Source organism: Tachysurus fulvidraco, chromosome 20 (assembly GCF_022655615.1).
Source record: "Tachysurus fulvidraco isolate hzauxx_2018 chromosome 20, HZAU_PFXX_2.0, whole genome shotgun sequence".
In the NCBI taxonomy this organism is placed as follows: domain Eukaryota; kingdom Metazoa; phylum Chordata; class Actinopteri; order Siluriformes; family Bagridae; genus Tachysurus; species Tachysurus fulvidraco.
This window is the reverse complement of record NC_062537.1, coordinates 11,449,190-11,473,564: the sequence shown is the minus strand read 5'-3', so window position 1 is coordinate 11,473,564 and position 24,375 is coordinate 11,449,190. Positions and strand designations below refer to the sequence as shown.

The 24,375-nt window shown below is 37.5% G+C and overlaps 1 protein-coding gene across 30 annotated transcripts in view; it reads left to right on the top strand.

The window, feature by feature from the left end:
* Nucleotides 1–23,979, top strand: part of dlg2 (discs, large homolog 2 (Drosophila)) — a 196,739-nt gene extending 172,760 nt beyond the window's left edge. For 24 of the 30 annotated variants that reach the window (XM_047804700.1, XM_027150703.2, XM_047804717.1 and 21 more), the window contains 10 exons: nt 7,390–7,504; nt 11,565–11,741; nt 12,150–12,225; nt 14,711–14,810; nt 19,434–19,484; nt 19,639–19,740; nt 20,602–20,774; nt 21,060–21,169; nt 21,272–21,363; nt 22,688–23,979. In XM_047804700.1, the coding sequence (XP_047660656.1) occupies nt 7,390–7,504; nt 11,565–11,741; nt 12,150–12,225; nt 14,711–14,810; nt 19,434–19,484; nt 19,639–19,740; nt 20,602–20,774; nt 21,060–21,169; nt 21,272–21,363; nt 22,688–22,794 (1,103 nt within the window). In that variant the 3' untranslated portion in view covers nt 22,795–23,979. Of the gene's footprint in view, nt 1–4,518; nt 4,909–7,389; nt 7,505–11,564; nt 11,742–12,149; nt 12,226–14,710; nt 14,811–15,049; nt 15,096–19,433; nt 19,485–19,638; nt 19,741–20,601; nt 20,775–21,059; nt 21,170–21,271; nt 21,364–22,687 lie in introns of those variants that run through there. The other 6 variants (XM_047804718.1, XM_027150658.2, XM_027150565.2 and 3 more) reach the window with 2 other exon arrangements.
* Nucleotides 23,980–24,375: the final 396 nt, after the last annotated feature.

Here is a 24,375-nt window from a genome sequence, read left to right as displayed (position 1 = left end):
GTTATTTTCTATGCGTTTGCTCAGGTGCTCAGCCCTAGCAGCTTTTAGAGCCTGTCTATAGCTGGACATACTGTCCTTATATGCAATTCTAAACACCTCTAATTTAGTTTTTCTCCATTTCCGTTCGAGGTTACGGGTTTCTCTCTTGAGGGTGTGAGTGTGACTATTATACCATGGTGCAAGTGTTTTATCTCTAACCTTCTGTAATCTGACTGGGGCAACAGTGTCTAATGTGCTAGTGAGTATAGCGTCTATGCTGTTAGTCATTGCATCTAGGTCGTTTGAGTTTGAGGGTACATTAAGAAGTCCAGACAGATCAGGCAGGTTATTTGTGAATCTGTCTTTGGTGGTCGAAATAATGGTTCTACCGAGTCGATAACGTGGTGAGACACAGTTAGTCTGTTCTACAGGTAGTGTGTACATTATAAGGTAATGGTCTGTGATGTCATCACTTTGGGGTATGATATCTATATCAGTGACTTCTATTCTGTGTGATATTATTAAATCTAGTGTGTGGTTACGTCGATGAGTTGCACTAGTGATGTTTTGTTTGAGCCCAAGTGAGTTTAGTAAGTCCATAAATGTGAGTCCTAAAGCGTCGTTTGTGTCGTCAACATGAATGTTAAAGTCTCCTACAATTAATGCTTTGTCAAAGTTAACTAATAGGTCTGAGAGAAAATCTGTGAATTCTCTAAGAAAAACTGTGTAGGGCCCTGGGGGTCTGTACACGGTCGCTAGAGCAAGAGACATAAGGGATTTCTTCGTGTGCACGTGCGATAGTGTAACATTAAGGACGAGCACTTCAAAAGAACTAAATCTATGCTGTGTTCTCTGGGTAACAGTGAGGTAATCACTAAGGATAGTGGCGACACCACCTCCACGACCAGTCAGACGAGGCTCGTGCTTATAGATATATCCTGATGGTGTAGACTCGTTTAGACTGATGTATTCATTTGGTTTAATCCACGTTTCGGTGAGGCAGAGTGCAGTAAGGTTATTATCTAAGATCATTTCATTTACAATAAGTGCTTTGGGTGCAAGAGATCTAATGTTCAGAAGTCCAAACTTTAAGAACTGTTTTTGTTTGTTTCTTTGGCATTTTTCTGGTCTAATTACAGTAAGATTATTTCGAGGACTTCTCGTGTGTTTACTTTTGGATCTCACTGCTCGGGGAACAGACACAGTTTCTATAGGGTGAGCTATGTGTGCATTTTCTGTGTCAATGTGCTGAGGTGGAGGATGGCTATTAAGATTTAAATTTAAAGAGTAGTTTACCAGTCAGAAGGTGTTCAGCGCCCTGGAGATGTGGTCCGAGAGGATCTCCGCTCCAACTCTGCTGGGGTGCAGGCCGTCAGCACGGAATAGCCTAGGACGCTCCCAGAAAACATTCCAATTATCGATAAAGAGTAGTTTCTGAGCCTGACACCATGACTGTAACCATTCATTAGATGGTGATGGATGGAGATGGTGGGACCAGTTGAGCAGTGTTAATACTGTAGCTCTAAGGGTGCAAGGTGCAGTGCGAGGAGTGATGAGGGCTTTGAGGTAAGAGGGAGCTGGTCCATTTTTGGCTTTGTAGGCCAGCATCAGTGTTTGGAATCAAATGCTTGCAGCTACCGGAAACAAGTCGTGCAGCTGCATTTTGGATCATTTGCAGAGGACGAATTGCATTCATATGTAGACTTGCCAGCAGTGAGTTGCAGTAGTCCAGTCTTTTGGATGACAAGAGACTGAATAAGTACCTGAGCAGCCTGTGTGGACAAAAATGGCCAAATCCTTCTAATGTTGTAGGTAAGGAACCAGCATGAGCGTGTCACATTAGCAACATGCAAGGAAAAGGATTGTTGATTGTCCATAGTTAACCCCAAGGTTGCGAGCTGTGACTGAAGGGGAGATCAGATCATTATGAAGGGATATTGCAAGATCATGACCTGTGGATGAATCACCTGTGATGATCAGCATTTCAGGATTGAGCCGTCATCCATGATGATATTTCTGCCAGACATGCTGATATAGACAGACAGTTGATTATAGATAAAAGTGATACTGGTCTGTTGTTACTAATGTCTGATGGATCCAGAGCAGGTTTCTTTTGGATGGGAATAACCCTTGCTCTCTTGGAGGTAGTTGGTACATGACCAGATGCTATGGATCCATTGATGATAATGGTAATGTGAGATTACAGAAGGTCTTGTGAGATGGTCTGGAGCTTAGTGGAAGGGAGTGGATCCAATGGGCAAGACCGGATGAGTTGTAAAATCTCTTCTGCTGCTACAGTTAAAAAATGCGACAACGAAGGAGTAGGGGAATCCTGACTGTGAGATATAGGTGCAGTCGGGGCAGAAGTGAAGGTCTTGCAGATATTCTCAATCTTCTCGTGGTAGAAAGAAGCTAAGTCTTCTGTAGTCAGTGAGGATAAAGCAGGTGGAGCTGGGGTGAGTTGAGAAGAGATGATGTTGTGGAGCTCACAGGGGTCATATATAATAAGTCATATCTAATAAGTAAATATACAGCATAACTCATTTAAAAGTAAGAAGTGCTACTTTGTGTATTTCCTGTGCAACCATGTTGATTTGATGTCACTTGCTGAACTCCAAGTTAAAGAGGACACCAGTCTTACCCCACCACCCAACCCAACCCCTTCGCGGAATTATGAAGAAAATTACAGTTTTATGACCTTTAGATGAATGCAGAATTATTGCAGTATTATATTAAAAAGTGACAGTATTTGTTTGCAGTGCAGGAATTTCAATAAAATTTATGACAGGAACTTTACTAGATGGTATTAAACATTTATTAAAATTTTATTTGCATATCACACTTCCATACACACAAAAGAAAGTACATTTAGAATGCAGCCTTGCTTAAGGGCCTCGCTGTGTTATGAGAAGACATTGGTGCTTGTGGTCCAGCTGCAGGCTACAGATCCTTAATGAGCACGCTAGAGGCAACAGTGGCAAAGAAAGCTGGAATAAAAAAAATACGAAATGGGAATCCATACTGAGATATTGTGCATTATTATAAGCAGTCATACAGGGGAAAAGAACAACTAGTAAAATGTATTGAAATCTACAGACTGTTATCTATAGGAATGTGAATAGCAATCTTCATATCTTCCTATAGACAAATATTTCATCTATATGGAAATTAGCACAACACTTTTTCCATGTAATCACATCCCCATTCACTCCTAGTCATTTTTGGACCTCATAAAAATGGATGGTTATGAAGCAGTAGCTATGGTGGATCTTTTGCACCCTGATTAATTCTACTCACTCTCCACATCTGTCAAACCCTAATGCACACAGTATCCTTACACAAAACCTTCACATTCCTGTAGTTAGTGTTTCGTGTTCAAGGACATGAAGATTATGGTATTCTCTGTGATCTAGCTGTATTTTAGCCTCTACACTTTTAACAAAGAAAGGATTTCGTAACATGTGAGTAATGGCAAAACTGTGTTTATAACATTTCTACAACAGACTGTTCAGTTGTAAATATTTTTTACAAAACTCTTCAAAAGACATAATACAGGGGGCAAAGCTACAGGGTTCTCTTCACAGATGAGAGCAAATACTTGAATGATGGTATTATTATTAAAATATTATTAAAATATTATTTCCCTTCCTGGTCATAACTACAGATTAACGTTTTAGATGCAGTCCTAGATGTTCTGGTTACAATAATGCTGCTTGAGGCATCTCCATCTCCCTCTATGACCTCCATGATTAGTTAGCAGCTGGTATAAGCTCCACTGTTTCACTCAAGTTTTCTACATTGGAAAACAATTCTTTAATCAGGAGAGGGAAGTCGCATTCACAGTAGAAGGACAAATAGCAGAGTAAATGTAGTGCTACTTCTCTTAAAACATACTCAAGTAAAATGATTACATATTACATGCTGGATTTTTATTGTATTGTGGCATTGAACATTGCTGTAGAAACTTTATAGATGTCATCTAGGTTATTATTTACTTTACGGTAATATTCAAGATGTAGAGTATGTACACGGTAGATGCTCCCCTATAAAGTGCTACCTCAGTTTTACAAACGTATAGCTTATGTTGAAGACCGGGTTTATATTTTGTGTCTCACTGTAAATTATGTTCATTAGATCTAGAATTGAATAAATATTGATTAAACATATTACAGTTAACTTGCAGAAGCCATGGAATAGCTCATAATATCTTATCCATCAAACTATATTATCTTCCACATAATACAAGTCCTGTTTGTGAAAATGTATTATTATATTAATAATTCATATTACTGAGAACATAAATGATACATCTTTTATATTGGCTTATTTTAAAACATAAGAGATCCAGGCTTGAATTAAAGGACATGGGTAAGAAGAAAAAATATGACTGTGAGAAAAGACAGATTCATGCTGCTACAGTATAATATGCTGCAGTTGCTGTGTGTGTGTGTGTGTGTGTGTGTGTGTGTGTGTGTGTGTGTGTGTGTGTGTGTGTGTGTGTGTGTTTGTGCGTGTGAGAGAGCACATATGGGGAGCGGCCAATCCCTCACACTGCTGCAGACACTCAGCATCTCTCTACACTGATTCACTCTCATCCTCTTTCCTCCTTCACCATTCCCTCATATTCATTCACTTGCTTTCTCTCTCTCCTCCTTTTAGTCCTTTTCTTTTTCTCTGCTTCCCCATCCTCTTTTTACTCTCTGTCTTTCGTTCCCTTTCACTAGCACATTCACTCACTTGCTCCATGCTGGTCTAGTCTTTGTTCTTTGGTGCACTTTTTATCTGTGTGACTGCAAAGCACAGTGTGTGTTTGTGTGTTAGTTTGGATGTGTGTGCTGGAGATGGATTAAAGTGTGAGATTGAGAGATTCAGAGTCTCTCCAGGACCACAGCTGTAGCAGGAAGGGTGTGTGGATCAGGACTCAGAACGGTAAGCGGGTACTGTATACTCGGACTTGCACTGTTTCCATGTGAGCTGTTACTACAGTAATTCTCCATCATGTGTGGGATAGCTGCAGTGTAAATATGTGCCATGGTGGAGTCTGAGAGCTTGTTCTCCTGCACAGGTTTCATTCTTGGTTGAGATTAGGTCATTGTTTTGTTAATGATCTATTTTTAGAATAGTTCCTATGGCAGTTCCTTATTGCTGGCATGTCATGGTCAACATTTAATTTTACACTAATGTGTCTCACAGATATTCCACAGATTCTGATCTCACCGGTTCTTTTTTCCATGCATTTTAAACAAATGATGCTGTAATATTGTCATTGAGAGTATGTGTATCTTTTAGCCTGAAGTGTCTCAAAAATGTGCTTGCTACAGCTCTGCCTTTTTTTTTTACTTTCTTTCTCTTTCTCTCACTCTATATTTTTCTGTCTCTTTGCTTGGAACGCATATAAGTTGACTATATACAGAATGTGACTGCGAGACTATTTGAACTTTTACTAATTAATTTATTGATTATGATTTGCACAAAATAAACCTCCAGAGTTTACTAAAGCCACAGTGGTTAAGGTTTGGGATAGATTTAGGTGTAGGGTCTTTACAAAGATAGTAAGACGTGTGTGTGTGTGTGTGTGTGTGTGTGTGTGTGTGTGTGTGTGTGTGTGTGTGTGTGTTTTGCTCTAGTAGCACAGCATTCTTATTAAGTGTCACTGAAGTACTGTACACTCCAGAAACTGATATGCATCATCACTCCCTAACACAACATCACTTTGCTCCAAAAGTCTTTCATTTTCTGGTACATGTCACTTTTACAATTATTACTATGTCCATCTCTTTACAGTATGTAAAGCTGTGGTATCAGAGATACAATTCTTTGGCCTCTGGGATATAGAGGTTAAAGTTTTGCACTGCACAGTGTTCAGGTCTGACTGGATTGTCCTTTCTTTAATCTACCATTGTTTCCTGAAGGTCATGATTGCCAGCCAGCCTTTTTATGATGTATCTATTGCAGCACAACCCCAAGTCTCAAATGGCAGATTTTTCTTTAGTGGATTTAAAACAGTGGAATTTAATGAAGATCAGTCCCTGTTTGGATACACCTACATATTTTCCCCATAAGTAAAGAACATCTTGCATGGCTGTGAGGTGAATGGCTTAAGATTGTTGCTATGTTTAAGCTTGGTAAAAATAATAAGCAGGTTTGTTTGTTTATGGAATTAATAAATCTAGTTACTAATTTAATTCTAATCATAGTTAAAAAGTAACCATGCTGTGTTATAATTTGACAGTTAAATATGAAATGCTGATATGTGGCAAAGAATCTTAGTAAGGTGGTGGGCTTTAGCATGTCCTAGATTCTTTACATCCCTAGACCTGTACTGGAGAGATAAACACCATTCTTCCAATTGTTTTTTTCCCTAAATGTTAAGTTACACCCTTCCAAAATCTTCCAGTGGCATTCAGTTGGGCTCATCTGGTGACTGTGAAGGAAAAAAGACCTCATAGCATATGAGTTACTTCATCATTATTTCATAACCATCAAACCATACGAGTGTCTCGTGCCCTAAATGATGGGGGCAGGGTCACCCTGGAGGTGACCATATTCATCAGGATGTTTTTTTAATAATGTAAATATGTTAGATCAGAACATTTAAAAAAAATTTATTTGTATAGCGTGTTTAACATTGTTGCAAAGCACTTTGTCCTGATTTGTAACACTTTCCTCTAAAGGAGACAAGTGGATTGTGATATGGATGAAACCTTCAGGTTCATTATATACTAATTCCTTCGAAGGCAAGAAACATTTTTGGATCATCATTTTTTTAGACACGACTTCTCCATGCTTAAAAGTTATTGAAAACTCTATAATGAGAAACTTTCAATGAACATTCTGTTCACCTCCGAAATCTAAGTCCTCTTTTTGCAGCCATTCCACTGGTGACTTGGTCTCACCGCTGTCTTTAGGGTAATACTGCTGTGTTGTTCTTTAAGAAAGAGAAGAGTGGAGATAATGAGCAGTTTGTCAGCATAGACTATTTCTTTCTGTCAACAAGCTGTCATGCAAATGTATTTAAAAATATATAAGGATGAAAATATATGGATGGTCTGTCTTGCTGCCTGGGGGATTTGGTATTAAAGATATTGAAGGTAAAGATAACTTTATTTAGTAGAGTATTTCTTGCTAGATTTGTTTGTAAATGTTAAGAATGATGTACATTCCAATCAAATGTCTAATATAATAGCAGGAAAAGTGAAAGGAGGTGTTTTAAGTAGTGCATCTTAAAGGACAAGAAGACCCTAGAGTATCTTCATTTTATTTTACCTTCAAACAACTAGTGTGCTTTTGTATGGCTCTGCTATTGGAGTGCACTCTGTTTGAGGTGGGAGTGCATTAGGTGAGTAAAGGTAAAGGTTAGTAGCTGTAATGTTTTGACTAGCGGGTGTTTTTTTGTGTTTGTGTTCGCAGAGTACGGGCGCTTCGAAGCCAAGATTCATGACCTGAGAGAGCAGATGATGAACCACAGTATGAGCTCTGGATCAGGATCCCTCCGAACCAATCAGAAACGATCCCTCTATGTCAGGTACAGACACAAACACACGCATACACACACACACACACACACACACACACACACACACACACACACACACACACAAAATATACAAGTATTTTTACACAAAAAGTGTAAAAATATAAATTAAGCATAAGTTAAATTTAATCTCACTTAATTTGTAAAATTAAGTGAGAAATGTGTTAGAGAGACAGGGTTTGAGAAGTCTGTACTGTACTCTCATCCAAATTCACTTTTGCTTAAATTTTTATCTAGCTGCTCTTCTTGAGAAAAGATAAATGAAAGTGAAAGATAAATGCGCCTTGCTGCTAATGTAGGTAATAGAGAATGGGGAGAGGAGTAAAAAGAAAAAGCTTAGCTTGCTAAATGAAGATCCCACTGGGGCTCATTTACTTACTGCAGAGCAATAACCTTGTTTCTCTAATGTTGTAATAGCTCAACAAGGCCATAGATCAGCTTTCGACTGCACACAGGACACAAGACTTCTATACTGTTTTCCTTATTCTAACCTTCTTATTTTTTTTTTGTTGTGATCATCTCACATGACATGCCTTGGCCCAATCTGTGATAATTTAGAAAAATTGCAATATCCTCTGCATATCATGGAGTTTGCTTGATTTTTGATTAATTTTGGTGATTCCGTGATCGTGAAATACAGCAGGAACTAATTTGAGGTTTTGAGGTTTGCAGATTTCCAGCCATACTACATTTCAAAATGCCTCACAAAAACCTGAAAATAACCGAAGAAATGTGGGAATTGTGAAGGAGAGACATATCATATGCACTTATACATAGTTTGTGGTCCCAATGGGCTTCATTATTTAAATCATTGCTCGCTCAGAAGAGGTCATTAATATTTCAACAAAATTTTGAAATGTATGATGACTGATGACTTCATGAATAAGGACATTATTACCTATGTATAAACATTTGTTGAATGGCTGATGAGTATACAGTATGTTTGGGTTCTGCCCCACCTGCCCTTTGGAAGAGGCAACACTGGCTAAATTTTAAACCTCAAATTTAGGCATGAATCTTATCTGCATTATAAACCTAGAATGAAATTTATCTACAAATAAGCCCTAGACATGGGGTCTAATATTAACCTGAACCAAGACACAAACTTGATCACAAGCCTCAACCTGGACCTGAGCCTAGTCCTGTAATCTAATTAAACCTTCTGGGGAAAACTGCTTGTTTAGGTGTTTGTTGATGTTGGTTTTATGTCAGACATAATGCTGTGGTATGGAACTTTATGATACTTTGAGGACGCTGTATTCCTTATGTATGCTTGCATTTGTTTTATATACTTTAACTCAAGCAGGTGAATTGATGATTATAAAAGAAATAAAATGTTTATTCTTTATTTCAGTGAACGAATTTTTTTCCGTTTCAGTTATAAAACCGTAAATACACATGATCTGTTTTTTTGTTTTGTTTTGATTGTTTCATTATTTATGCACTGTTTATCATCTCAAAATATAATTAACAACAGCGCATGCATGTTACCATAGGAACAGACCACCTCAATCCACTTTTCTTCTCTGCACAGATTTAACTCTGTGTAGTGTGTGTGTGTGTGTGTGTGTAACATTGCAGCTATGGCAGTGTTTCAGTGGTACAGCACTACCGTATGATAGACCTCTCCACTTCATGAGTAATCCCAGAGGCTAGTGAGGTTACTATGCCTTTACTCCATCAACCAAACCCCAGCTGTATACCTCTGATATCTCTGTGTAATTCCACTGGTCTCTGGATTTATTTATGGACCGATGGCCTGACAAACCAAAGCCAATTCAATTGTCTAAGGTTTTGGCAACCTTTACCAATCTTCATGTTTGCTTCACAGTTGCCATGGCAGTGTGTGCATGTTTCTTGTGTGTGTATGTGTAGGTCATGTGTGTACATCTCATCATTATGTTGCTCTATGAATATTTGGTCTTTATTTCTAATGTCATATGCAAGCATCATTTTGTGACATACAAACAAAAATTCTCCTGTGTCCTTGACTAAATGAAGGCCAAGGGAGCAGAGCTTTTGGCAGATTTCTGGGTCTGTAAAGTTGAGAGCATTTAGTGTGTACTCATCAGTGTGTTTTATAATCATCAAGTTGTTAAGCTGTAACATCAAAAACACCAGAGGTTTGTTTTGTTTCCATTACTACTGAATCTTTCTTGACTTTGTGTCTTTGAAATGCAGTAGAATGGTTCAGTTTAGCTGACTTTTTCCTAACATCAGTATATTTGTATGTTTGGCTAAAAGACTTGATTGATGGCTTGTCTTCATGAGTTTATTTGAAGCTTTGGAAGACTGATTATCATATAGAAGCGGTACAGTCATATAGAATAGTTTCTAGCTTTCTGTTCTAGCTTTATTTTTTGATAGGAGCACTTAACCTACAGGGTTCTACCAAATAAGTCCATTTTGGGTGCTTGTTGGGAGCTTTTTTCAGTTTAGTGCTTTCACTTCACATTGTGAAAAAAAAACATTAACATATGTTTGTTTAGCAAACGACTACTTTCTCAATCAGATATCAGATTTAAGCAGCCATTACTATAGAATTTGACATTTACAGCTTTATTTGTGTGTGTGTGTGTGTGTGTGTGTGTGTGTGTGTGTGTGTGTGTGTGCGTGCGTGCGTGCGTGCGTGCGTGCGTGCGTGCGTGCGTGTGTGCTTATTTCCTTAATTATAAGCGCAACAAAAAATGGCCCTAGGCTCACAATTAAGAAACTCTCTTAGTGATTTTGCTTCCTTTGTGTGTGTGTGTGTGTGTGTGTGTGTGTGTGTGTGTGTGTGTGTGTGTGTGTGTGTATGTGTGTGTGTGTGTGTGTGTTGGATATGTGTGTGGATAATTATCTTTGCTGTTGCAGTTCATTTCAGATGGCAAAAAGACTCAAACCAGTCAGTGTCATTTTTTTTGTTTTGTATGTGTGTGTGCGTGTGTGTTTGTGGTACCAACAATGTCTGTGATGTCAGTCCTTTAACCTCTTGCAGTTGAGTTCTTTCACATACCATATTCATTCAGAGCAGACTGAGAGCCTGGATTTGGTGTTCTTCATATCCTGTATGTAATTGTTAAATGAGCCACAGACTTCATTCATTATTCTGTGGATGCAAGTTTTCCTTATCTAAATCAGGCTGAATGAGAGCCCAGAGCTTGCATAGTAACAGCTGAGTGACTCACCAGCACCAGAAGGAATAGAGCAGGAAATACAGACCACTCATGGAACATAGACATTGATATAGTGTAGAGAATGTTGGACTTTAAGATTTGACAATCAAAATGTTTTTATTGTTCTGTAATGAGTTTGTTGTAATGGCTTTAGGGCAAAATTGTTAATTAATGTTTTTCTCGAGTGTTCAAGCAGGAATTTTGGGGCCTCTGAGAGGATAATACAGAGGCTTTGTTAACTTCCGAGCCCTTTTTATTCTTTTTTTTCTTCACCCTGACTTTTGCTTGGGAAACCAGTTAAATATAAGCTAAAGTTAAACAGAAATGTATTTAAAGTCATGGTCTCATTCATTCCTTCGTTCCTGTGTTACATCTCTTATCAGATCTGGTGATAATTTATCAAAAATGTTTTAATGATTTGCAAGGTTGGTTTTAATGATAACGTCAGCAGACTTCGAGTTTCCAGGGAGATTTGACTGCAGAGCTGAGATCCTGCCATTGGATCCTTTTCCTCTGTCTCGGAAACAGAGAAGCGAACGAGAACAGAGAGAGTGAGACAGCTCAGAGCTGTGAGTCAAGCCATTGCAGACAAGATTGTATGCTTTCTAAACTAGGAATTCAGGTGCAGCTGCAAAAAGATTTCGAAACTGATGGAAAGTATAAGTTTTGCCATATCAATATAGTCCATTAAAGGAGTTCTTATGTAACATTAGAAAACACAGATTTTCAAATTGTCTAGCTGTTAGGTTTGTGTGTGTGATCTCTCATGGCACGTGTGTTTGTAGACATATTCTGTCATTACCCCCAATTTGGGTTGTCATAGCGACAGACTACTGCAGACAAGGATTGTAGTACTAACTGTATGTGTGTGTATGTGTGTGTGTGTCTTTCCGCAGGGCCCTGTTCGACTATGACCGGTTGAAGGACAGTGGCCTGCCAAGTCAGGGTCTTAGCTTCCGTTATGGAGACATCCTGCATGTGATTAATGCCTCGGATGATGAATGGTGGCAGGCACGGAGAGTCACTCCAGATGGAGACAGTGAAGAGATGGGGGTCATCCCCAGCAAGAGGAGGTACACACTATTACAAACATTTTTATCTTCTGTTTTAGTTCAGCACACTATTAATAATTAAGTAAAAATTGGCATTAGAGATTTTTGGCCAAGTTGACATCATTTCAGCATTACATTTACCAACAGGTATTCAATAAACATTTTTAAATACTTTTAAATTTTCATAAGTTTTATGTATGCAAAATCAAAAAGTCTCATTATTATCAGATATTTTTAAATTAATATTAAAAATAATAATAATAAAAAATAAAAATTTTGTAGCTGAATTATGTAGCTGAATTTCAAATGGCCTTCTCAAATGATGTACTCAAATGATAAAATGTATTAGTCATATTTTTTATGGGCATATACTATACTCTCTCTCTCTCTCTCTCTCTCTCTCTCCCCCTCCCTCTTTGTTTCTATAAGGGTGGAGAGAAAAGAGCGAGCTCGCCTGAAGACAGTCAAATTCAACGCAAAGCCTGGCAGCATTGACTCTAAAGGGGTGAGAACTGAATTCTTTCACTTCTTTTACTCTATTTCTTACTCTCCCAGTCGTCTTTATGGAGAGAGAGATTTATCAGTGCCAATACATTATGAATCTACTTGCACAAGTACTGTAAAAACAAATTTGACTCACTAGCCACTGTGTTAAGCCTAAAGTCCATAAAGCACTATTGATTTGGATTCAGTCAAGTCCATCCCGGTACAGAGAATCATACATTTTTTCTGTGATATCTTTACTGGAACATATCACACACACATGCATATGCACACACACACACACACACACACACACACACACACACACACACACACACACACACACACACACACACACACACACACACATACACACACACATACACACACACACACACACATGCATATGCACACACACACATGCACACATGCATATGCACACACACACACACATGCACGCACGCACACATGCACTCATGCAAACACGCATATGCACACGCACACACATACACACATAATTTGCTCTAGACTTACAGCACAGTCTATACCATTGGCAGCACAGCAGCTGCACTCGCGGCTTCCTACACAATCAGGCTTCTGATTGTAGCATTTTTTGGCTTTTTATATTCATGAGAAAATCAAGATCAAATGTAATTTTCCATATCACAAATTGTGAATGTGGTTAATCTTGCACTGGCCAATTGAAATAAGTTGTAATCAAAGATGCAGCAATTGTCAGATGTGAATACATTGTCAGTCAGATTTAAGACCCTTGCTGCATTATGTTAAAAATATCCATAGCAACAGCTTAGGCTTAGTTTCCCACTTTTATTTATTTATTTATTTTTTTCAGTGGCAGTAGTACTGATGGCTTTTCGTGGTAGGGTTTATATATAAAATTGGCACTGAGAAATCTATTCTGGACCTTTATGGCCTGATATGCCTGCTGGCAAATGATGTGCATAATGTATTATATATATTGCATCATTTTAGTGTTTATTATCAATGCTTTCCTGTGAAATTGTGATTAATTCATACTATCTTGTTGTTGTAAAAGCTCTGAAACTTATAAATGTGTGGGTTTACTGCTTCAGAATTGGAAGATTATGTTGAGGCTTCAATCATATATAGTTGATATACTATAGTCTAAGACACTATGACATACTTAAGCAAATTTAAGCAATGCATGACATATGAACACATATGATGCATAGCTTAGAACAGGATAATGTACTGTTTAGAGAGCACATACACACATTTTACATAACATTAACATCTGCACAGACCAGCCTTACTTTATCCAAACACTCTTCTCCAGAATCACTTTTATTAGATCATTACTAGAACACTAAGGGGCTGTATTTAGAGTTCAGTTAAGCACGCATATTGAGGATTTAATATTAAAATTCTGCATTTCAGTATTCATTCCTCAGATGTAACCGTAGTCTTAACTGCTGCGCTGCTCAAACAATCGTGCATTATATGAAAATTAACAAATAGAAATTGCATATAGCAATAATATTGGTGATATACTAGAGTCATATAAGATTTGAATACTTACTGTCTAATTATTTATATAACACTGTATTAGTCTTAAGTTTTGTAAGTTTATTTTTTTGTCTGTTACAACATATTTTTGTTGATAGCAAGACAAAATTTAATCTGCAGTGCGCATTTTCTATCCATCTTTTTCCGGCAATAAAGGCAAGTAGTTTAGATACTGTTTAAACAAAATCACAGATATCTTTTCTCAAGAACCAAAATGGTAATCTCATACTTAATTTCATCTGAATGGGCTGGCCAGAAAATTAATTTCTGCAAAGAAAATGAACTTTAGGGAGCTAAATAAACGGAAATTGTGCTTTAACCATATTAATATTAATGTGACCATTGAACTCAAGTCGCTAGTGTAAGTCAACAACTCTGAATACGGCCCTGTATAGGCATAAACTGCACTCATGCTGTAGCCCATTCCAGCATATCAGTTGCGCAGTTTATGTAGCCCTTCTGCTGAGTCAAGCCCCGAAGCCTCTCAACATCCTGCATGCGTGATTTCTTTATTTGAAACGCTATTGAATGTTACATGTGTTTCTCAGCATGGCTTCCCTCTGCTGCATGGCTGGAAACCAGCTTCAGGCATCTCTTGTCTGGTGCTGCGTCTGATCACGTTGCTTTGGTTTCTATTTGTTTGACTTGTCTCGCAAGTTGGCCAGGGTAGAGATGCTATGGATAGCAGCTATGGTGGCAAAAACTTTTAATCAATGAACCATTTGTAAAAAAAAAATCTAAATTATTATGTTACATGAATTAAATATTAATTATGTGACATTTAAAAAGTTTTAAATTAAATGTATAGTAAAAGATCATGCATTATGCAGATGTTTTTATTAGTCTGGCCATGGCTGTTGTTTTTTCCCACCTCACTTTTGGCCCATTATTGTTTTGTCAGCATGACTGTAATGCACATCAAGCACCCTGTCTGCCCCATGCTTTTTTTCCCCACACAGTCATTCAGTGAAAAACGTAGAAAGAACTCCATCTTTTCACGAAAGTTCCCATTCTACAAGATCAAGGAGCTGGATGAGCAAGATGGCAGCGACTCGGAACGTGAGTAGCTGCACACTCATTTGCACACACATGTAGGCACATGACTACACGCACGTTTGCGGTAGGGTGTAAGGTCTGAGTGTAGAGAACTCCAGGGATGCGAGTGTGTACTCTGTTCGCCTCTCTCTCTAACTTTACTGCTATGGATATTCTTTCTCTCCGTCTCCTCTCTGTGTGTCCTCTCTCCTCTCTCTTTTACCATTTTTGCCACTGTTTCTGTGGACGGCTATCTCATGTAGGACATCTCTGGAATAGGGGACGACGGGTATGGGACAAAGACGATGAGTAAGTCTCTGCAGGAATGGTCCCACCTCTTTTAATACCACAAAACACGTATATTTTTTAATTTTATTTATTTTTTTGATTAACCTTTCAGTCTAAATTTTTTTAGTTTTACAAATTGTTTTATCGTTGTAGAGATCTAATGAATTCTAATGTTATTATCATGCCACCTTTTAAAGTCTAACACCACCTTAATTTCTTTCAATAGAAATTAGGAGGGCCAAATAAATGTGGTAGCATGAGTCCATTCTAAATAATACCCAACCTGCTAAATATCCCAGCAAAATGCATGCAATTTTAACCCAACTGGTATTTAACCATTCTGTTGGCTCATAATATCCCATCTGTGGATTTTACTTGTACACCTGACATCAAACCTGTCATATGTGCCTGGGTGATGATTAAGGAGGCCTGCACAGTCTACAATTTAGTTCATCCTAGAGACGTTTACTAGTGTTTAAGATCAGGGCTCTGTGCAGGCCACTTGAGTTCTCTCACACCAACTTTAGTAAACCCGGTCTTCATGGATCTCGTTCACAGGGGCATTGTCATGATGGAACAGGTTTGGCCTGCAATATTAAAGCATACAAAGACATCATTAACAATTATGTGCTTCAAACGTTGTGGCAGATTGGGGAAGACCCGCATATCAGTGTGATGGTTACATTTTACAATTCGCCCCTTGGTCCTTAGCCATTACTGATTCATTTCCCAATGCAATTGTGTTTGTGCACAAGAAATAAAAAGTAAAAAAAGAAATTGTGCTAAGAATAAAGTAATAATCCAGTAGTGGTTCACACTTCCAGCCCACATGGTTACTAATGTGAACTTTGAGAGACAGAAAAGCTTTGAGAAGGCTGACCTCTTTTCCACCAGAAAGAACCGGGTGCTGGTTCAGAGCTAGCACTGGTGCTGGTTCAAAGTTGGTTCCACTGGCGAACCTTCTAAGAACCGGTTTTCCTTTCCACCGGCTAGAGAGCCATCACAGGGCTGAGTCTGACATCACTGTATACGTGTCACGTGCCAGCAACTTTAGCGCAGCGGCGGTAAACACAAACACATCAGCAATGGCGGATGTTGCTTTACTGTTAATGCTCATGGCTTTGTGAACCTACATTAACATCCAAACGCGGCGGATAAAACGTGTACGTGCAGCTCCATGTAATCTGTATAAACGGAGGTTGTAATCGAGAAAGTACATAACGTTATTTTATCATTAATACAGAAAAAAGTTAGCCTTAGCATGTAGCTACCTACTATCATGTGTGCTGATAATGTATCATATTGCGGTAAAGTAAAAGTGTATTAAACATTAGTAAACTAGGTACATTATCAAATGCACTAACAGTAGCCCCGCCCACAGCCCCAGACACAAGCGGTTTTTGAGTCTAGACCAGCAACGTTTTGGTACTACTTAAGAACCACTTTTCCTGGTTCAAAGCCGGTGCTTTGGCGGTCGAAACAGAAAGAACCAGTTATAAATTAGGCTCTGGCTCCGAACCTGCACTCAAACTGCCTCGGTGGATGAGGGGCATTATTGACCTCATTTCTTAATGTTACAACCTGGAACTGAAACTGACTTAATTGGGATTTTTACCATTTGATATCACCATATGTATGTTTAAATTTTAAAAGGGTTTTCAATATATTTATAATTTGAGATCTTAGCCTCAACTGGGCCAATGTGATTTATTTGGGTTCTTGGTTTTCAATGATTTCTTACTAGCATTATCCTGCCAGACGTTAAACTTTCAGTTTGGAACAGGGTTTACATGTATTTGAATTCCTTCCTCTTGCCCTCAAACCTGAACAATTTCCCAATCTATTCTGATCAAACGCATGGCCATAACCTGATTCTGCCTGCACCATGTATTACTGTGGGGATGGTCTTCTCTTATTGATATAAATAATGTTGGGTTTTTGCCTAATCTAATTCTTTGTGCTAAGGCTAAAAATTCCATTTTGGCCAGATCAGACCAGAAAACCATGAGTACATAATTTATGAGACTCTAAATTGCATTTCATATGGATTTTATTCATTAATGGCTTTCTTCCTGCCATTATTTCATAAAGCCCAGCCTTGTAGAGTGTCAGGTCTCATTAGCTTCTTAGTTGCATCTTTGCCTAAGACCATCCTTTTAAGTCACTGACATTTGGTGGACATTTGATTTTCACTTTAATTTTAATGGTATATAAATAAAAATGTAATTGTGCTCTTCAGAATGTTCAAAGTTTGAGGTATTTATAACCAAACCCTGGTTGATGCCTTTTCCTCTACTTTGTCCTGAACTTGTTTTAAGGCTTCTTGGTCTTTATGAGCTATGATTTGTTTTGGTCTGTTCTCTAACAAACTCTGGGACCTTAAAGGAGCAGATGTATTTATTCAGAGATCACGTGACATGTTAATTGCATGCAGGTGGACTTCATTCAACTAATTATGTGTCTTCTGATGGTAACTAGTTGCACCAGAAGTAATTTACAGCTTTTTCAGCCATGTGGGTGAATACTTATGCAATCCAAAATTTCTTTCAAAGTTTTTCATATATAAACACTTCTGCAAAGATTTGCTACATTTCAGTCTCTGGGCAATTTTGTGTAGATTTATGTCATAGAATCCCATTTAATTTTTAAGTTGTAACACTACAAAATGTGGGAAAATTCATCACATTATGCAGCATGTTGTATATTTAGATGCTGAAGGCAGAGATTAGGTTGATCTCTGATGTTTTTTCTAATATCCCTTATATATTAATATCTGAGATGCACAGCAGAGAAGTAGTTACCATATAATTTTTTCTTCTAATCATTCTTATGTTTCAGTGGGCGAGTGTAGGACCACAGGCAGTCCATCAAGAGATTTAGAGCTCCAGAAAGTTATCCTAAAAACTATTTCATGTATCGGTTCATTTCACAGCATATATTGTTCCTTTATGGCTTATTAGTGCTATTTGAGATTTCATTTCATAAACCTTTTCATACACAGAATGCTGTTTTGAAAGTTCTAATATAAAGGAAACACAGGTGTTGAATAAGATGGTTTGGGCTCTGGGTATTTTCAGAGAACAGTGAAGAGGAGACATTGTAAAGACAGGTGGTGGAAAAGGATGACAGGCACTTGTGGGGTTTCCAGTGCCTATTTAGAAGCCCACTCCTTCTTAGAGCCAAGTCTTCTTTCTTCTGTCTCTCTGATTGGATCTGGTTCAATAATGAAACTCTTATACTGTATGATTCTTAGCTTGAAGGGCGTGAAGCATCATCAGTAGAACCACATGATTTTGTTAGCCTGATTACTTCTATCTTATTTCGTTGCAAATTGCCTTGTAACTTATTTTGTGAAATAAACAGTTAGATTATATACTGGATCCATCATCATGTCTAAACAGGTTTTCACAGAGTAAGTGACTGAAAGCTATTATAGTCTTGAATACAAGGAAGACACAAAGACATGGGCATATGAACAGGATGCGGTCTTATTTATTCTGGTGGTGTATGAGGTTTTCATCCATCATCTGACATGAATATTTTTAGACCAATATGTAATGGTAAAATACGAACACTGGAGCTACTCATTATAAGATCGTTGTGTCGCTTTTATTGATTCATGCCTTATTTCTGTTGTTTCCCTGTTTTGCTTGCACTCTGAAATTTTCTCCCTCTTATTCATTCATCTCATTCTATAATTCATTATAATTATAATCGTTATCAGGAAGTTATTCAGATATAGCAGATTCAGATATAGCAGAACATACCTTCACTGATATGCTGAGCACAGCACAAAGATACAGCAGGCATTGCTGGTGCAGTTCAAGCAGTCAGAAATTCAAAATATGGAGATGCTAGCTTTAGCAGTATTTCTGAGTGGCCAGACATAGCTAAGCATTGCACTACTTAATGGAAATCTGCATCCAAATAGATGCAGAACTCTGTTTTGTGCTGTCACTGTCTACAGACTTCGGTTTTATTGCTGATTGTGTAACATGTCTGTTATATATTAAATTAGTGTTTACCTTTTTAATGTAATTTTAACTATTGTCCTTGCCCACTAGCTTTCAATGATGTTCCACATTCAGTAATTTGTTTACAAATGTTTGTTTACTGAAGCTGCTTATTCACTGATACAACTGCTTCCTCAAACACAATCTCACACACACACACACACACACACACACACACACACACACACACACACACACACACACACACACACACACACGCACACACACACACACAGAATAAGGTGTGAAAACAGACCTGGTTTATCTTGCATCTTAGCATATGGGAGTTCCTGTCTCTCTACCACTTTATCTCTCTATCTCTCTCTCTTTCTCTCTCACTCTCTAGGAAGCCAAGAGGATGTGATTCTCTCCTACGAGCCTGTGATTCGGCAAGAAAGTAAGCGATGGCTTCTTTAAACCTACAGACCATGACCCAGCATGAAACACCACTGTCAGTTAACAACCGTTGCAATAGAAGTTTTGTCGTATTGGTCTTTATTTAAAGTGTGTAATAACAGTAGTGCATGGTTCTTCTTTTGCACTGAAAACAGTCCACTATGCCAGACCTGTGATCATTCTGGGGCCCATGAAGGACAGAATTAATGATGATCTGATTTCTGAATTCCCAGACAAGTTTGGCTCATGTGTTCCACGTAAGTGTACTTAATAAATAACCCCCCCACCCCACCCCGCCCCCCCACACACACATACAAAGTAGTTTCATAAAAACACTTAATTTTCTCAATGTTTTTATAACATCATGCTATATTAGCTGTATTTCTTTTTATGTTTAGAATATTATTGCCCACATTTACATTTGTCAGTTACTGTGTATCAGAAATTCTTACCCATGTATGTCTGATTCAGGTTTTTTGTTTTTCATTTTTGACATCATTATTGAAGCTGATATTTCAACATATACTAATTTAATAGAGTGGTGAATGTTAATCCACTTTCTAGCAGCACACTATTGCAGAAAAACATCTCTTATGGCTAAATCTCTCATTTGTGTGGCAGTCGGTATGTTGTGTCTTTTTCATTTATGTTCTTGTTTTGTGTTTGTGTTCTGTTTTGTTTTTTTTGTTTTGTTTAACCATTTGCATGTGTTTTTTAAATTTAATTATTGTTGTTCATTTTTAAAATCTTCTAAAAAGCGGATAACAGTTCAGGGCAAATGGGTAAGTGTGAAAAGAGCTCATCTATAAACAGCAAGTTTATTGATGTTTAATTTAGACTGCAATTTTTTATCTTGTTGCCTGTAGGTAGACGTTAGCAACTCTCTGTATCCTCATACACTGACATCATGCAAACCTATTAAAAGGAAAAAGTGAAGAACATTTACTATCAAATAACTGAGCAAGACACAGCAGAGTATAAACTGTAACGTAAACTACTGTGTGTTAGTTGTAAGGGAAGTATGATTGTTTTAGTAATTGAATATGGATTGTATTTGCACATTTTACTTCCAGTGTAGTTGGATTTGGACTTACATGGTTTGTTCCGATGTAATTCAGATACTACAAGAGGAAAGCGAGATTATGAAGTTGACGGGCGAGATTATCACTTCGTCACCTCGCGAGAGCAAATGGAGAAGGACATACAAGAGCACAAGTTCATCGAGGCCGGACAGTACAATGACAACCTGTATGGGACCAGCGTCCAGTCAGTTAGATACGTGGCTGAGAGGGTTAGTGCGGAAAAGCTGAAATATAGCTTTACATTGTAGCAATGCATTTGCACACTGGAAAAATTTAGCAAGTTCTTTTGTAAGGAAGTAGAAACAGTTAAATAAAAACAGCTAGGGCAAAGTGTAAATGCTTCTGTGGCATTTCCTTTGCACTTAGAGCACACTTTGCCAATCTAGCATTTTGAATGCATAGTTTATGCACTTTTGCAGCTTTTTTTAGGTGTTAAGTCCTGTGCTGAAATTCAAATACTCTTTATGATTTCTGTTTCCTTGTTTGTTTTACAGGGAAAGCACTGCATACTTGACGTATCAGGAAATGCCATTAAGAGGCTACAAGCAGCACAACTCTACCCCATTGCCATCTTTATAAAGCCTAAATCCATTGAATCATTAATGTAAGCTTACTGTTGTCAAGCATTTTGTAGCATTATACTGTTTGAAAGCGCAGGTCATTTTGTTATCCGTGTGTTGTGAATTAATAAGTCATGTCTTTCCAGGGAGATGAACAAGAGGTTAACAGAAGAACAGGCTAAGAAGACGTATGACCGGGCCATGAAGCTGGAACAAGAGTTTGGCCAGTACTTTACAGGTAACTGGGTGCTCTGAATCTCCAAAAACACTTCAGGCACTGCAAAAGGGCAACAGATACAATAAATATATACATTCTAATTTCTGCTGGAACACTGAATATAGTCTAGCAATATATACTACATACAGTCTGTTGTTTCTAGGTTAACCACCACAGCCCAACCACTGAGATAACACATCACAGAATAAAAATACACACACACACACACACACACACACACACACACACACATATATATATATATATATATATATATCTGTAGAATTTAAAGCCAATCGCCAATCACAGTTAACAGCTGCAGGAATACCGCAGACACACTCAGAAAAAAAGAAAATGGGGGTGTGTAAGGGGGTGTGTAAGGTTACTGCTTTTTTACTGAAGGAACATGCATTACTAATAAATGCATTTATTAGTGTCATTAAATTTATTAAATTCAATATTGTTTCTGCTGTTATTCCATTACTGCATGAAAAAAGGGTAATGGATAATTGGATAATTGCAACTAATTATTCATGCAGTCCACAGAAAGAAAGAAAGAAAGAAAGAAAGAAAGAAAGAAAGAAAGAAAGAAAGAAAGAAAGAAAGAAAGAAAGAAAGAAAGAAAGAAAGAAAAACTAACATATTTATTTACTGTAATGATCATGGTGTATTTAGACACCTACTATGACTCTCAAGACGTTTGAAGCAGGAATTAGAGGTTCATGTCATCCTTAATTTCACTTATTTTTTAAATTTAATTTATAATATAAAACTAAAACATTAAAAAGCAAACAGACAAGATATCCTGAAATTGGTGGTACATGTAAAATGATTTCTAGCAAAACTTCAGTTTAATTAAATACACTACTTAACAACTTCATGTGTCAACATATGTCATTTGGGAATCGACCTACCTAACTATTAAATTGTAAATAAATAAATAAATAAATAAATAAATAAATAAATAAATGATTAGTGAATGAAGATGAAGCAAAAAAATATCCAATTGTCTAAATTTCATAAAGATATGCTACAATATTACAACTGGGTTTGATTTTTTTATTCAGGCTTAAGGCGTATAATTAAACTAAGATATTGCTTCCTTTAGGACTAGGTTTTCTTTCTTTAGGAATTTTAGAAACACAATTTTCAGCTGATTATACAGTTTTCTGTGCTTATAAAATTGTGTTAATGAATTAAAATGGATTTAAATACTAAATGCGTTATGCTATATTCACTTTTGTTGAACTTGTTTTGCACATAGAGGAGGTTTCATTAAAGTGTGAAAGAAATATATTTGGCAAATGAACTTTTTCTTGTGTTTGTTTTTCTCTGTCACACATAGCACTGGTGCAAGTAGACACTTTGGAGGATATTTACACTCAGTGTAAGATGGTAATAGAGGAGCAGTCAGGACCTTACATCTGGATTCCCTCCAAAGAGAAACTATAAGGAACAAACTCCCCTGCCAGGGACCTCTGGACTGCAAAAATGAACAAAACAAAAACAAACAAACAAACAAAAAAAACATAGACATCATTTGTAACATATGATAAATTATTATGGTAATGTTTCTTATTGATAATTCTAGTGAATATAATTTCATTTGTTTGTTGTTTGTTTGTTTATCTGTTATGTTGCAATTTTATTTTCAATTTCAATATGAATGTTTCTGAATGTACACCACACAGTGTTGGAGACATTTTTTTGGCCTCGAAACAATGGGACTGGTTGTATATATTGGTTAGTATTTTTCATGAAGAGAAAAAAATGATCAGATTCATCAAAAATGTACACTGGCTGTTTTGTTCGTGTTAATCGCGGTTGGAGTTTGAAGAGGAAGGACGGAGCAGACAGGGTCAGGACTGATGGATGATCTCCACACCACCGCCGACATCTCAAATGATATCAGTTTTGCTCGCTTCCTGGCGGCTGCTGCCCTGCAGGACCTTCTCCCCACCGTCAGCTGTCTCTGCAGTGCTCTACATCTCACCCTATTTGGATCTATGCATTCCGTTATTCCTTATTTTTACAGTGATTTTTGTATTAATTTTTGTTTTATGTTGTCCCCTTTATTTATTAATTTTCTTGATTTAATTTCAAATTGTCCACGTAGCTATGGAACTTTCAGAAAAAGTTGAACGATGCTTTAATTTGTGTGAACTGTAAAAAGGGATACAGCTAGGTATAGGCACTATATAAATCAGTATATGACTCTATATTTTGCTATTTATATTGATATAGGTCACAACAGAACAGAACTATTTATAAATATGTTTAACTTTGTTTAAAAAAACACACTTTTGAAAAAGCTTATATTGGTGTAAGATATAGTGGAGTAAATAGAAGTAGAAATGGTTGAGGCTGTTGTGCATCCTCTGTGACTTCATTAAGCCTGTGGTGTGGGTGGGTGTGTGTGTGTGTGTGTGTGTGTGTGTGTGTGTGTGTGTGTGTGTGTGTGTGTGTGTGTGTGTGTGTGTGTGTGTGTGTGTGTGTGTGTGTGTGTGTGTGTGTGTGTGTGTGTGTGTGTGTGTGTGTGTGTGTGTGTGTGTGTGTCTGTGGTAATGCATGGTGGTGACCAATACTTTTTCCAGATCAAACTCACGCTGTTCTGAATGTAAAATGTAAGCAATGAAATGCAGACATTTAGAGCTGTCGAAATTTCGAAATTCTTGTTCCGGTTAAATGGTGAAAAAATAGTAGCCGAAGGAGGAACAGTTCTGTTTTGTTACTGTGGTTGGTGCACTTTCATAGTCAAGTTCCTGTTTCCTTTAGACATCTCTAACAAAACATCATAAAAAGAGGCTTAATTCAGAGGTTTAAAAAAGGTACACGGCAGTTGTGTGTGTGTGTGTGTGTGTGTGTGTGTGTGTGTTTGTGTGTGAGTGAGTAAGCGTGCATTTAAATTCGGAAAAGGCACATGGTCTTGCACACCTTTTTTGTACACTATGTGCCCTTTACCCTTCTGAGAACTAGGAGTTTTCTAGCGGAAAGTCTAAACCACAAAGATTAAAGACAATGTGTGCAGAGCAA